Source organism: Pteronotus mesoamericanus, unplaced genomic scaffold, assembly GCF_021234165.1.
Source record: "Pteronotus mesoamericanus isolate MK-2021 breed Mesoamerican mustached bat unplaced genomic scaffold, CSHL_Meso_final contig_50, whole genome shotgun sequence".
Taxonomy (NCBI): Eukaryota; Metazoa; Chordata; class Mammalia; order Chiroptera; family Mormoopidae; genus Pteronotus; species Pteronotus mesoamericanus.
In genome coordinates this window covers 27,655,523-27,671,244 of record NW_026555186.1, presented here as the reverse complement: position 1 = coordinate 27,671,244, position 15,722 = coordinate 27,655,523, and the positions used below count along the sequence as shown (strand labels likewise).

The 15,722-nt window shown below is 37.0% G+C and overlaps 1 protein-coding gene across 1 annotated transcript in view; it reads left to right on the top strand.

Annotated features, from left to right (window-relative positions):
* ANKRD31 (ankyrin repeat domain 31) overlaps window positions 1-15,722 on the top strand; it is a 128,427-nt gene that overhangs the window by 98,519 nt on the left and 14,186 nt on the right. Inside the window, exons 20-23 of the mRNA XM_054578257.1 lie at window positions 2,071-2,158; window positions 5,679-5,775; window positions 9,198-10,197; window positions 12,179-12,319. Coding sequence (XP_054434232.1) covers window positions 2,071-2,158; window positions 5,679-5,775; window positions 9,198-10,197; window positions 12,179-12,319 — 1,326 coding nt within the window. The remainder of the gene's footprint in view (window positions 1-2,070; window positions 2,159-5,678; window positions 5,776-9,197; window positions 10,198-12,178; window positions 12,320-15,722) is intronic.

Genomic DNA, 15,722 nt, shown 5'->3' with positions numbered 1-15,722 from the left:
ATTCTTTGGCTACTATATTCCCTATGCTGTACTTTACATGCCCATAACTATTCTGTAACAAGCAATTTGTGCTTTTTAATACCTTCACCTTTTTTTGCCCATCCCCCTACCTCCACTCCCATCATGCAACCATCAAAATGTTCTCTGTTCAATGATTCTGTTTCTGTTTTGCTTCTTATTTATTTTGTTTTTTAGATTCAATTATTGATCTTATTGCAATTTTATTGTTCATATTTTTGATCTTTCTTTTAAAGAAGACCCTTTAACATTTCATATAATACCTGTTTGGTGGTGATGAACTCCTTTAGCTTCTTCTTGTCTGGGAAGCTCTTATCTGTTCTTCAATTCTGAATGATAGCTTTGCTGGGTAGAGTAATCTTGATTGTAGGTCTTTGCTTTTCATCACTTTGAATATTTTTTGCCTTTTCCTTCTAGCCTGCAAAGTTTCTTATGAGAAATCAGCTGACAATATTATGGGAGCTTCCTTGTAGGTCACTAACTCCTTTTCCCTTGCTACTGTTAAGATTTTCTTTTTGTCTGTAACCATTGGCATTTTCATTATGATGTGTCTTGGTGTGGGCCTCTTTCGGTTCATCTTGTTTGGGACTTTCTGTGCTTCCTGGGCTTGTATGTCTATTTCTTTCACCAAGTTCGGAAAATTTTCTGTCATTTTTTTCAAGTAGGTTTCCAATTTATTGCTCTCTCTCTTTTCCTTCTGGCACCCCCATGATGCAAATGTCAGTATGCTTGAAGTTGTACCAGAGGCTCCTTATCTATGCTCATTTTTTTTTTTTTTTGGATTCCTTGCTCTTCTTACTTATCCTATTGGTTGATTTTTGCTTCCTTATGTTCCAAATTGCTGATTTGATTTTCAGCTCATCCACTCTCCTATTGATTCCTTGTAAATTATTCTCCATTTCAGTTAGTGTATCCTTCATTTCTGACTGGTTATTTTTTATGGTTTCCATATCCTTTTTCATGCTGCTGAAGTTCTCTCTGATTTCATCTACTTTTCCCCTAAATTCTCTGACCATCTGGCATAAGCTACAAAGCAGTCTTCAGATGGCTGCTACTTGTACTGGGTTTAGAGGTGCCAAAACGAGGCCAAGCTGTGAACCAAGGTCAGCTGCTGCTAATTCTGGGCCTGGGGCCACTTAGCAAGAGGTGTGAGGCTCACTGAGGCCAGATGTTGCTTGTTTGAGAGAATTGAGGAAAATGTGAAGCATGAGCAAAGAGAAGCCATTCATATTGAGAAGCCCCAGGAAACAGCTTGGGTGTGCCTGAAAACTGGGTGGGGTGGAGCCTCAGGGAATCACCATGGTGGCGCAAACAGTGTGAGCCAGGTTGATGGCGTCTCTGATATGGCACCCACCTGTCAGCTCTGTGGGGGGAGGGCTCAGAAAAGGTACTCCGGGGTACTCAGAAAAGGCCTCTGCCAGCACTTCTGTCTGAGAGGAAGCTGTCCTCCAGCTTTCACCATGATCTGAGACACTTCAGTTTCTCCGCGTATGCCTCTGGTGCCTGTCAAGCTGCTGCCCCAGTGCTGAAGCTCAGAGGAAGTGAATCGAGTAAATCCTTGCACAGGCCCTTTAAGAGGAACTGCCTGGGACTGCAGCAGTTTCTGTCTTCCACAGCCTCAATCCCCATGGGTTTTTATAACCAGAAGTTCTGGGGACTTATCTTCCTGGCACTGGAACCCTGGGCCCCTCACTCCCAAGATATCCCTCCTGATTTTTATCTACTACATATGGGTATGGGATCAGCCTGTTCTCTCCGCCCCTCCTACCAGTTTCGATGTGGTTTCTTCTTTAATTCCGTAGTTGTACGACTTCCATTCAGCTTGATTTCTGGCAGTATTGAATAATGGTGGCTTTGTAGTTTAGTTGTAATTTTGATGTGGTTGTGTAAGGAGGTGAGCATATTTGCCTACGCTGCCATCTTGACAGTGAAATTTCCATCCTTGTTTGGGAAGTGAGTATTTTTAATAGCACTTCCGCTGTGTATTTGTCAATTGCCTATCAGAAACATCTAATTTCTTGTAATGAAATTTTTAATATTTTTATTTGATAGCATCAGGCCATCAGTGCCATTTTACAAGATATAGAAGAAAAACAAGAAAATTTATTGGAGTTTGAAATAAGAACCCCCGAAGATGCAGGTAAATATGGATTCATACCCAAGTTTGAATCATTGCTACCTTAATTACAGTGGCTGAAAAAAGTAGCTTTTTTTTTTTTTTTTAATGTGAGAGTAAAGTGCCAGGAGTGTTCATTAGAAGTCAATGATGCAAACCAGTAGTTGATGTAATTTTGATAAAGATACCTAGATTCAAGGTATTGCATGAGTATACCTAGATTCAAGCTATAGCATGAGTAATTTGAGAGTTACTCAGAACCATGATCAGAATAAACTGCTGACTCTGGCTGGTGTGGCTCAGTTGGTTGGAACATTGTCCTGTAATGGAAAGGTTGTGAGTTTGATCTTCAGTCTCAGTGCATACGATTCCAAACCCAGGCATGTACAGGAGGCAATGAACTGATGTTTCTCTCTTACATCAATGTTATTTTCTCTCTCTCCCCTTCTCTCTCCCTTCCTCTCTCCCTGAAAAGCAATGAAAAAATGTCCTTGGGTGAGGATAAAAAAATTAAAAAGAATAAGCTACTATTGGTGATATGTTTATATGAAGATCAAAAGGCACAAGATAGTGATTAGAGTTAAGATTATGTTTCTTCTTGGCTTCTCAGCTTCACCCAGCTATGGTAACCCTTCACAAATTAGAAAAGGAATGGGTAGTAGTGACACAACAAAGCAAATCCTCATACCTTTCAAATGAGCAGGTATGTCTTACAGCATAGGTGCCTTTCTGTTTACAAAACACTAGTGATTCAAAATAGTAAATTAGACTAATTTCTGACCTAATTACCTTAATTTCTCAAAACTGCAGTAAATATTTGAAAACCTTTGATAGTTCACAGCTGTGTTTACTTTATAAAAACATTTTATTTATTTATTTTTAGAGAGAGAGAAAGGGAGGGAGAGAGGGAGAGAAACATCGATACACAAGAGAAACATCAATCAGTTGATTCTCACATGCCCTCAACCAGAGACCTGGCCAGGAATCAAACTGGAAACCTCTTTGTTTGCAGGATGATGCCCAGTCCACTGAGCAGCACCAGTCAGGGCACAGCTGTTTTCTTGAGTTATAATTTACAAGGTGGAAAGTAGCTCCTGATATATGCATATCTGAGTGTTAAAAGTAGTTAGCTAAAAATGATTTGAAGTACTACATCAATCTTCCATGTAGCAAGATACAACTGTTAGTTCATCTCTTGTCCTAATTCATGTTGTGAAGATTTTAAAAAATCATTTCCTTTTAAATTATATCCATTCTACTATTCCTACTGGCCTAACGTGTGGTGCATATTATGTTTTGAGGAAAATAATCCAAAATAATTTATACCCCCCCCAAATACGATGATTCATATATTTTATTTAGTATTTACAGTATCTTATACAGCTATCTGATTTCAGGTAGAAGCCCTCATAGGCAGGATCATAGGACAGGCTCCACATCAAGTCTTCAGGATCCTAGCATACTGGACCCACTTTTGGAAGGGAGGACAGTTCCAACAGAGCAGCAGCTTTCTCTGCCCTGCTGTGCAAGCTCCTTGCTCTTCAGAGTCTCAGCCTCTAGGTGTTCGAGGAGAAAGCCAGATATGAGTCCATTATCACCTCAACTAAAAGTTGTTATGCTCTCAACAATTCTTTGAGAAATTGCTCCCATTAGACTTGAAATATAGGGGAGAAACCCCCACACCTCTCACTTTTGCTGTTCAGGATGGAGATTCCCGCCCCCCCCGCCCCACCCCAGTGAAACAACAGCTTTCTAAAGACGTATCTTTGCAAATTCTCTACCTTCATAGTTTGAATAGTTTATATCTTCGATCTGGCTGAGGGGGTCCAAGAGTAATGAATCCCATTTTTTTACATTTCTTTGTAAATTTTTCTTCTAGATGTCTTGCATTCACTTTTGTATCAAAAAATCTTTAGTGCCTCAACTGAGCAGAAAAAGGATCATTTAAAAAATTTTATGTTATTTTTTTTCCTGAGCATTTTAAGTATATGCTTCATCTAAAATCTCTTTTCCATGTGTGGTATTAAATAAGGATAGAATGGGGTTCCTCCCAAAGGATTTTCCTGCATTTTGCTACTCTTATTTGTTGAATAATTCCTCTCATCTTCATTGTTTTATAATACCTTATTATCATATATTAAAATATTATACATATTAGGGTAATTTCTAGGTTCTTTCTAAGGTATTAATTTAATGTCTCTTTGATAAACAAGTATCTCATGTAAATATTTTTATATTCTTTCTTATAGAAACAGAATATTTAAAGTTACTATGATACTGTTTTTACCTGTGGTTTAAAATTCTTTTAGAAAACCCAGTGTGACAGGGTACATAGATAATGGAAATTTCAGTGTCAAATCTGCTAAACAAATTTATATTTAAATTCTTAATGATCATAGAAGTTTCCGCGCTTTGTTAGCACATGTATCACATTGTGAAACTGACCCTTTTGGGGAGATAAAAACTACTCTGGGAACACCAATTCGATCCTTATCAAATCATTTATCTGATTTGCAAAGGCTGGTTCTCTTCATGTTATTTCCAACTCCTGATATTCTCTAGTTAAATTATCTAGAAAAATATGCATTGATCTAAAAAATTAGGCAAAAACTTTGGGGAACAAAGCCAAAGGTGAAGTGAATAGCAAATAGTTTAAGAGAAATCAAATCTAAGCCTTTCAATTTCCTATTTGGGAATTTGTATTTGGATATAATCAGTATTTATGTGTAAATCCTGTGGATTTGTGATGGGGCTGCGGTAATACATGATGCCTTTACTTAGTAGGCAATGGAAGAAAGGAAAAATTTAAGTAATTATTATAAAACTTATTTCATCTAAATCTATAAGTGACCTTCGATTTTATATAGCCCTTTGTAAGTATAAAGAACAAGAACAGGTTCTGGCTGGTGTGGTTCAGTGGATTGAACACCAGCCTATGAACTGAAAGGTCAGTGTTTCAATTCCCAGTCAGGGCACATGCTTGGGTTGTGGACCAGGTCCCAGCTGGGGGTGTGCAAGAGGCAACCAATTGATGTTTCCCTTGCACATCTCTCCCCTTCTTTCTCCCTCCCTTCCCTTCTCTCTAAAAAATAAATAAAATCTAAAAAACAAAAACAAAAATAGCACAATTCTTATTTTATTTTAAACACATGTAACATGTAGTTATATATATTATAAATATATAGAACAATACATTATATGAATATATTAGTGTACACACAAATATATACAGTGCTATCAAAGTACTAATAGAAGTCATGTGACTTATCCAGTTTCACTGACCTTAGTCAATGGTGTAGCAGCATTAGAACTCAGGCTGGCCTGCTCTTTCTTAGTACAGTGTTCTTACTGACATGCCTCAGGGTACTTCCATAGGGTGATATAAGTTAATAAGTCTTGATTTGTATATCTGGGCCATCAGTATTGGGGAAGAGGAAGGGAAATCATAAAATTAACAGTAAGCACATTTACATCCTATGTGAGCACATTTAACATTTGCTATCTCTCAATTAACTGACTTGTTACTTTGTTACCATGTTTCTAGAACAATACACTGAAAAGATGTTAGAGATAAAAGAGGTTATGGATAATGTACTTGCCAAACAGAAGGCAGAAAGGGATGATTTGGCTAAAAAATACAGGTAAGTGAAAAAATAGGTATGTTAGAATTTTCAGATTTTTCTACTTTTAACTATAATAGTAAGGCCTAGAGTTTCTTAAGAATACTAATGTGCCCTAGCCAGGTGGCTCAGTTGGTTGGAGTGTCATCCTGTACACCAAAAGGTTGTCGGTTCGATCCCCAGTCAGGGCATGTACCTAGATTGAGGGTTCAGTCGTCTGAGTATAGGAGGCAACTGATCAGTGCTACTCTCTGTCTCTGTCTCTGTCTCTCTGTCTCCGTCTGTCTCTCTGTCTGTGTGTGTGTGTCTCTCTCTCACCAATAAACACATCCTTGAGTGAGGATTAAAAAAATAACTGCAAAAAAAAAAACAACAAATGTTGCTTAGGGCCAAAAAATAACTTTTTGAGATTATCTATTACCTTAATGGGAAATTGTACTTCCCAGAAAGATATTTTTCTTCTTTATTACTGGAAATATTCAGAAAATGACATTGTAATATCTTACAAAGTTGTCTACAGCCAAGAATTTTATGAAAACCTTTCTGGTCATGAATAATTTTTTTAAATTATTCAAAATAATATTTTTCTTTAGTAAACTGAAATTTTTTACATTACAGTTTTTCTTTTTGCTATTACAAATGTCTCCTAAGCAGTTTAATAATGTGTATTTTGTTGTTTTGTGTACTTTTAAATTCTTAGGGTTCTTAGAAATTTTATCACGATTAAGTTGTTTATATACCTCTTCTCATCCCTTTTGGAGAAGGATGTTTTATATATATATATTTTTTCTTATTTGGATATTATTTTTATTAGTTTTTCATAGACTTAACTACATATGTCCCCTATTTATTTTCTTGTGATGGGAACTTTTAAGATCTATCAGTAACTTTTAAATATACAATACAGTGTTATTAACTGTAGCCACCATGCTGTGCATTACATCCCCATGACTTATTTATATTATAACTGGATGTTTGTACCTTTTGACCACCTTCACCCATATCACCCATCTCCTACTCCCCAACCCTGGCAACTACCAATCTGTCCTCTCTATCTATGTGGTATACACATATGCCTATATACACATATGTATAAGCACATATATATACACATACTAAATAAATGTTTTAGATTCCATATATAAGTGAAATCATAGGGTATATTTTTTTGTCTGACTTATTTCACTTAGCTCTCAATGCTCTCAAGGTCCATCTGTGTTGTCACAAATGGCAGGATTTCCTTTTTTATGGATGACTTACATTCTACTCCGTGTGTATGTTATATTTTCTTTATCCATTCATCCACTGATGGACACTTGGGTTGTTTCCATGTCTTGACTATTGTTAATAATGCTGCAATGAATATGCAGATAACTATTTTATCCTATTCTTTATTCACATGTAATCTTTCTAATTTTTTATATTTTCGTCTTATCATCATTTGACATCTATTACCTATTCAATTTTTTCTGAACTTATTTTAAAATCAGCTTTTAATTTTTATTTATAAATCTATTTTTATCCCAATTTTGCTTTTCTCTCTAATGAGTATCATAAACTCCTTTCTATACAACCAGTGAGCTTGCAGGACCTACAGATGGGAAATTGACTAAAGAACATTTTCTAGGGGGTTTCAGAAAAGGCTATTTTCAATTTTTCCTTATATCTTTTGGTTAACAAGATAGCTAGAGTTTTGGAAAGTTCTTGATCAGTTAGGATTTCAAGTATAAATCCTTATTAATATTGTTGTAAGACTCAAAACCTTGTAAACCTTTATTCTTTTATCTGAATAGAATACTTTTCTATTCTATTCCAAAGTATTCCAAAGAATACTTTTATTCTTTGTCTAAACTCTGTTTCATATAGTTTTAACTGTATTGTTAATTTCTTTTTCCTCTATTTAGTTTCTTGCATTTTGTGCTAGCAGTTATTTGTTAATTTTATTTCTTCTTGCTGCTTCTTCCACTTACATCTACTGCTTGCTTTAACACCCAGTCTACTTGGTGTTCAGTACCAACAATTCTAAACTGTGATAGAAGAAACAGATATCAATATTACTGCTTCCCTTAAAACAATTGTTCTTAAAGGATGGGCCCAAATGGTTCCTGACACCATTTCAAGGGGTCTGTGAAGTCAAAACTATTTTTATAAGAATATTAAGACATTATTTACCTTTCTTTGCTCTCCTTCTCTCATGAGTATACAATGGAATTTTCTTGAGGCCACATGATGTGTGGTAAGATCATCACTCTAATAGCTAATGGAATGTGTGCTTGGGTATTCTTGTGTTTTAAAATTTTCTAAGTTTTATTTTCTAAAACAATAAATAATGATAGATAAAATCCATATAAACAAAGCTCTTTGGGTTTCTCAGTAATTTTTAAGAGTATAAAGTCCTAAGAACAAAAAGTTTGAGAGCCATGGGAAATAAGGTGTCAAAGGATATCCTGAAGATAACTGTGGAGTAGATGGGTATAACCAGAAGACAGAGGTGTGAATGAGTCATTTCCTCCCACTTAGTCCTCATGCTCTTGAGAGATTTGGTTTTGGGTAGGCCAACAGGATAATGCTTGTGGAGGTAGTCCCTCTGAACTTGAAAATGCCTCAGTACTAGTTCGTAGTACAATTACAGTAATTACCTGTTGAACTGAATCTCTCAGATCTAGCTCAAGTATAATTGTTTACAAAATAATCCCACTCCTACATAGCTAAGGGAACTTGAGTGGAATTTACTCCCAGATTTTACTTCCTGACACACCTTTCCAAACTAAACAGGTAAGTAAACTTCAGACTTAGAGAATAGTGTTTCTGCCCTGGGCAGTGAGACTTGGTTGGTGGGAGCGCCATCCACTGCCCCCAAGGGTCATGGATTAGATTCCCATTGGGGCACACGTATGGGTTGCGGTTCGCTCCCTCATCGGATGGGGCATGTGCAGGAGGCAGCAGAGCACTGTTTCTTTCACTCTCTCTCTCTCCCTTCCTCTCTCTCTAGAGTGTGTGTGTGTAGCCTAGAAGAATATATATAAAAATTTATATATATATAAAGAAGTTACACACACACACACACACGCACGCACGCTCGAGAATGGTGTTCCTCCTTGGCCGACAATTGCTAGCTTCCAAGTAATGGACTAGTAGATACCTAGATAGACTACCCAAGTTTTGTTTCTCTTCTAGGGTTGACTCACAACTGCTAAATAAAAATATCAGTATAAATGCAGATATAAATGTGGATAACCACACTGTTATCTCCTTAAAAAGGCCAACTCACATACCTGAAGAGTCAGTTTCCTCTCAAAGGAGATACATTACAGAGACAGACTCTTGTGTACTTTGAGGTTGTCAAATTTGAATTGAGACAGAGTATCTTTAAAGTGCAAATGACTGTTTTAAAAGTTTTCTACTGTGTTTGTATTTTTGTCTCTTTCTGTTTCTTCGTAAAGGGTATCTATAGAATCATTTAAGCATGGAGTCCTGAGAGAACAACTGGCTAACTTGGCCACAAGACAGAAGAGCCTTTTAGTTGCAGCAAAAACACAGAAAAAAATAAGCCAGAAAATTCAAAACTACAAGAATGTTACATCTGTGTCTGGTCTTAGTTTGAGGAAGCTGTTGCCCAGCTCAGACATCTCTTGTGAAAAGGAGGGCCACGAGCTCACCGGCCTGGACAATGCAGGGCAGCCCCCGTCAGATGCATCTGCTCCTGCCAGCCTTGTTTGTGGGAGCGCACAGGAAACACAGTTGTCTCTGGAGTCCTGGAACGACAGCCAACATACCGGCACTTGTCTAACTTCGGAGGCAGTGAGAAGGGAAGAATTTTCTGAAAATGAGCTTAATTCAGGACAAAATGTCAATGACTATAGCTTGGATGGGTTATCAAAATTCAGATCTTCAGATGGCACTAGGAAGATTAAATTACCATCCCAACCTGTTGCTTTTATTGCTCCCGCAGAATATTCACAGAAAGAAAACGATCTTACAGAAAATACAGCCAAAGGCCATGAGTCCTGTAGTCCTTCAGCACAAACTGGCACATTAAATACTTCAGAAATCACAAGTATGTTTGTCCAAAATGATGCCCATCCATCAACTGTTATTTGTGGTCAGGCTCTTTCCAGTTGTGATCCAAAGAGAGGAAAAAGGAAAACAGCTTCCCAGCAACCGCCTAGTGGGGCATCAGAAACCCTGGCACATCAAGATATTGATGACTTAGGCAGTGATATGGGGCATCAGATGAAACCGTATCTTAAAAAATCAGCCTTTGCTGTTCCACATGGAAATGACAGTCAGAGCACCTCCTGGTCTGGGTCTGGCCGGCAGCATTCTACAAAAAAGCCTTTAAGCCACAGCACAGCTCCTAAAAAGAAATGTATGCAGATAAAGGATCTGATAGTACTAGGAAGAATTAACCCAGGAAATAACATTTTGGAATTCAAAACACAGGTATCTTATTTTTTTCTCTAAAATCATGTGAATTTTATAAGTGAATAAGTTTTGCTGTAACAAAGTGTAGGCATTTACCTCCAATTAGTGAAATGGGGTTTGAATGGAGGGACACAACCATTGTCTTCTATCAAGTGAAACAGTGCTTATAGAATTGCCCTGCAGATTTCAGTCGCAAGCACCTTTGGGGTCTCAGACCAGAATTAATTATATTGCACAAGAAAGGATATAAGAACAACATAAAAGTAATAAGTTGGAGCTGGCTTTGATTCCAGAGTTTTGGGAACTACCAGTGTGCTGTTAAAGCTTACCCTAATAAGAGATAAGTAAAAATTCAACTTCCACAGAAGCTCAATTTGTTTTTACAAACAAAAAGTGAGTTGGAGTTTGTGTACATCTGATTCAGTTAAAACAATATCACATACGCATACAAAGAGAGGAGGGAAAAAATGGTTCTGCTAGAAATGCCAACAAAAGAGGCTTCCTCTCCTCTCTCCCCACATTCACTTTTTGAAAGAGGAATTCTAAGTGGCAAAGATTGCAGGGTCCTGGAACACTTCCTTGCTAATGGACTAGTCCAACAGATACCAATCCTGGCCAGCTGGAACTTAATCTGAACAACCTGTGTTTCCAACCTTTTCCATTTCTGGATAATAAGGCTTTTCCTAGTTAGTAAGCTTTTCGTATAACTTAGGAGCAAAGAAAAAACACCTATATTAAAGCTCCAAACTATAATTTAAAGACCAAATTATTAGCTTCATCTCAGATCCCTTGATATTCCTGTTCGCTTACCTGTTAACCATTTTATTGCCAAGTAATACCTACCTCAGATTAGTCAAAGCAAATCATATTTTATTCAGTAAATCAGTTACATTAACTTGTATTTTCGCAGTTGTGGTTACATCTCTGGGTCAGCTATTGTAGAATTTTAATATAACTTTTCATATTTCAGCTATTTTTCCTTAATAGCTTTATTAAGATATAATTGACACACTATATCCTACACATACTTAAAGTATACGGTTTGACAGATTTTGACATATGTATACACCCATAAAGCCAAGACCACAAGCAAGATAATGAACAATATGCATCAAGCCCCAAAATTTCTTTGTGTCCTTTTGTATACCTTCTTCATCTGCTCGCTTCCCATGTTGCTCTCTACAGTTACTGGTCTGCTTTCTGCCCCTATACATTAGTTTGCATTTCCAAAAATTCTGTATGAGTGGAATTATACCATATGTATTTATTTTTGTCTGGCTTCTTTCCTAGCATAATTATTTGATATATCATTCTTGATATAGCATGTATCAACGATTTATTCTTTATTATTGCTGAGTAGTAGCTCATTGTATGTATATATTAGTTTATCAGTTCATCTGTGGTAGACATTTAGTTTGTTTCAAGTTGTTGGCTATTACAAATAAAGCTACTCTGAACATTGATACACAGTTTTGGTATGACATAGGCTTTCATTTGTCTTGAGTAAATACTTAAGAGTGGAGTGGCTGAATTATATATGGTAAGTGTATATTTAACTTTTTAAGAAACTGCCAAAGTTGTTTGCAACATTTTGTATGAGAGTTGTAATTCCTCAGCATCCTTACTTAGCCAACACTTAGTATGATTAGTGTTTTAACTTCAGCCATGCTAACGTGAAGAGTAGATATATGTATATATGTAATACTATGTGTAGTGGTTTTAATTTGCATTTCATAATTAATTATGGTGAGCATCTTTTCATGTGCTATTTGGCTTCATATTTATTCTTTGATGAAGTATCTGTTCAAATCTTTTGTCCAGTTTTTAGTGGTTTCTTATTTTCTTACTGAGTTTTGAGGATTGTTAAACCATTGTTTTATATATTCTGTCTGGTTTTGGTTGTGTTGGGTGTTAACATAAACTTGGTCCCTGTTACTTCATCATGGCCAGAAGCAGAAGTTTACATATTTCATCTTTTTTTAATACTTTCTTTCTTCAGGAGACTACCCACAAAGCCAGTGTTTTATTGAGTGGTAAAATTAAGGTAGAAAGTGGTCAGATTTATCAAACCCCAGTCACCTGGCTCAAGGACCTTCTAGGAGGTGACAGTTATGTGACCTGGAATTATGCTTGGAGTAAGGTGGGTCATTCCTAAGTTTATCTTTAATTTCATATTAAAATGGAAAGGTGCCATTTTTTATGATAAAACTTCTTTTTTAAAAAGAAATCTGAAAGTTCACCAAGCTTGTTTTTGTCCCACTTCTGCAATATGCTACATGCTTTTCCTCACAACTTCTAGCTGCAAGAATTCCCTAGGGGCAGGGTTGCACAGCTGACTGAGCCTCTCCTTTCTTGCTCTTCACTTAGTCTCAAAAATTTAAATGCCCCAATTTTCTTGACCCCAAGTGATTTCAGGTCTTTGTGATTCCACATAGAAAATTTGGAACCACTGGTATATTAATAATTTATTATAATGTTATCTGTATTCTGACAGAATCTTCTACTAAAGACAGAAGGAACAAGCAAGGGACATAAGACCCACAGAAATTATGGTGCACCCTTATGTTTGAACATAGTCTTATATATGAATCGCTAGCCCTCCTCAAAGAAATATTTCTTTTCATTCAGACTTCCCAGACTTAGGAGCCTCCCTCACAGTCTGTCTTCCGACTTAGAAACCCAGCCTAACCACCAGTCTGAGAGCTATTAATGACTGACCCCCTTGAGGCCCAATGTTCAGCCACCTCCGGATGTCTATGGCACCACTTAAGGGAAGTCTTGAAATGAATCACCCAGGAAAGTGTGAATAATTGGACATTTACCATTAGTGTTTCACAGATTTGAAGATGTCTTTGGCCACTGCTAGCTATTATAGTAAGCCTCAGTCCAGCATGAATAGAAGGCACAGCTTCCTCTCTGCTTTGTTGCCCACTCTAGCTCTACCCACCCTTTCCCCTAACCCCTGCCCTGGGTCTGTATCCTTAACCTCTGCATTCTGGTCTCCTACACCTTTGCGGCAGGTGCTTCCAGAACTGTATATCAATTCCTTCACTTATATCAGCACATTTTGAATTTCTCTCTGCTTTATAGTCTGTCCTTCTTCTTCCTCCTAAAGTTTTTTTCCCCCCAACCCTTGGAATCAGCAAACCATCTGCTTTCAATTCACCCTGCCCAATCCTTTCTATGGATTCATAAATCATATTTGCATATTAGTAATTACAACTTAACCCATGGAAATACCTTTTTTTACAAAGTTTCCTAAACTTATGATAGATTATATCATTTTGCTGAAACTTAATTTATGCTCACAGTATGAATATGGTACTGACTGCTATAGCTTAGATTCTTTTGAAATTGACATGCCTGTGTTACAGTGTGCCTAGTGGTGACTCAAATCTCCCACTCTTTTTCTGTACTGGAACTACTGCATTTCCTCCTTTTGAATAGCTGGTTGTGACATCATTTAGCCCTTACTCTGTACCTCATTTACATATCACATTGCTTCTGATCTTATCTCATCAGCCATGTCAATTAGAGTTGTATTGTTTAATACTTAAATGATAATGAAGCCAAATGCAAATGTGGGCACCAATATTAGGCCAATTCTTGGATATAAGATATTCATACAAATTATCTGAGAAGTATTATATTTTTAAAAAACTATCCTAAAAACAGAAACAGTTTTTAAAGTTTTCTATAGGCCATACAGGTACTTCTAGTAAATACTCCAAGCTGAGAAACACTACCCCAGTGAGTTTCTTAATATAAAGAGTTTACAAGATTTAAAAGCCTCTTTTAAAATTTACCACAGAAACTGCCTGTACATCTTCTTGTCTTGGAGTAACTCCTGAATTCAGCCACTTCTTGATGAAAGGAGCTTTTGTTAAAGCTCCTTTACATTGCTAAACTTGAACATTTCAACTGACTAGTTTTAACAATGCCGGTGGGGCTATAGGTCCAGGAATGGTTGGTTGTCAGGCAAGAAATGCCAAAAAAGTAGGTCTTGTCCTGCATAAGACAGAACCACAGAGCCATTAGACACAGAGATGACTCATACTTCCCACCCAAGCAGCTGGTCCTGATGTTTATTCCCATTGGGCGTCACTGTTTGCTGTCACTGACAGCCTCCTAAGCATCATCCTGATGTGGCAGAGTGATCTCTCTGTGGGAGACAGGAGACCATGCTTGTTCCTGATACCACTCTTGATAAATTACATGATGTGGGCAACAGATTCCAACGCTGCCTACACATTAGAATCATTAGAAGCTTTTTAAAGCAACCAATGCCTAGTAGACTCCAGCTCCGTAGTTTCTGATCTAAGGGTCTGGGTTAAAACTCAGGTGGTAGTATTTTTTAAAAACTTTCCAGGTAATTATAATGTGCATCCTGGAATGAGAATAACTCATTCTTAGTCAAATCATTTTAACTTTACTGAATCTATTTTCTTATGTATACAATATGTAGTAGTGCTAAATGGTTTCTAAAGACCTTTCCTACTTAGAGATGCTAGGACTTGCATAGCACTGTGTGGTTCATAAAATTCTTCTATGTATATTCTTTCACAAAAACCACATGATGTCACAAAGTCAACTATAATCTTTATTTACAGATGTGAAACGAGGGTTGCAGGCAGTTAAGTGAGCTGATTGGCCTCAAGGCCAGTATGTACCAGAACCAGGACTAAAACCTGAGCTTCTGATCCCCTATCTACTATTTTTTACTTTTACAACAATCACACACAAGAAAGGCCACTTCCTTTCATTGGAAACAGGTTGCCCTAAACTCAAAACACACAGAATCCTTTAGCTGCCTCTATGAATTTCTGCAAAGCGTTATTCTTGTGCAGCAAAAATTGCCCACTTCCACACGAAAAATGCCTTTCTGTGATGTGATAGCAATAAGAAAATCATAAGAAAGGAGATGACAGTTCATTTTTGTAAATACCCAGAACTAGATTTATGCAGATAAAAAGAAGACTGCCATTTTGTGCAGTGACTCAAGGAGCACTTATAGATCTCGTGTGTAAACATACTTCCCATCCTAATGCTTTCCTGTATGAATTTCTACCCTTATACATTTACTCCTTTGGATATAGTATTGACTTTTCTTTATGGTTTTCCCTCACCTTACACATGTCCTAAAAAAATTTCTCCCACCACCATGATTAGGAATATCAAGATACGGAAAAAAAGTAAATACATTAATTAAAAAAAAAAAGATACGGAAAATTTGGAGTGGGAATGTAGAAAGTGATGTAAATTGTTGATCTGGACAGCCAGCCTCATTCAGTCAATTAATTACACTCCCAATGTGTTGTAACTTAAACTTCTTATGAGCCCAACTTTGACTCAAAGGAGATGGTTGGAGATATGGGCCCTTTTGAAATACAACTATCCAGAATGTATGAACCCTGAAGACATAAATAAAGTGAAAGGCCTACTGCCCTTCTCTTGTCTCTAACTGCATAGGGTGTCTAGGGGAAGTAGAAATGGGAAGGCTCTAGGCTGGTTGGAAGAAGGTGAGTAGTAGAAAGATACCTATT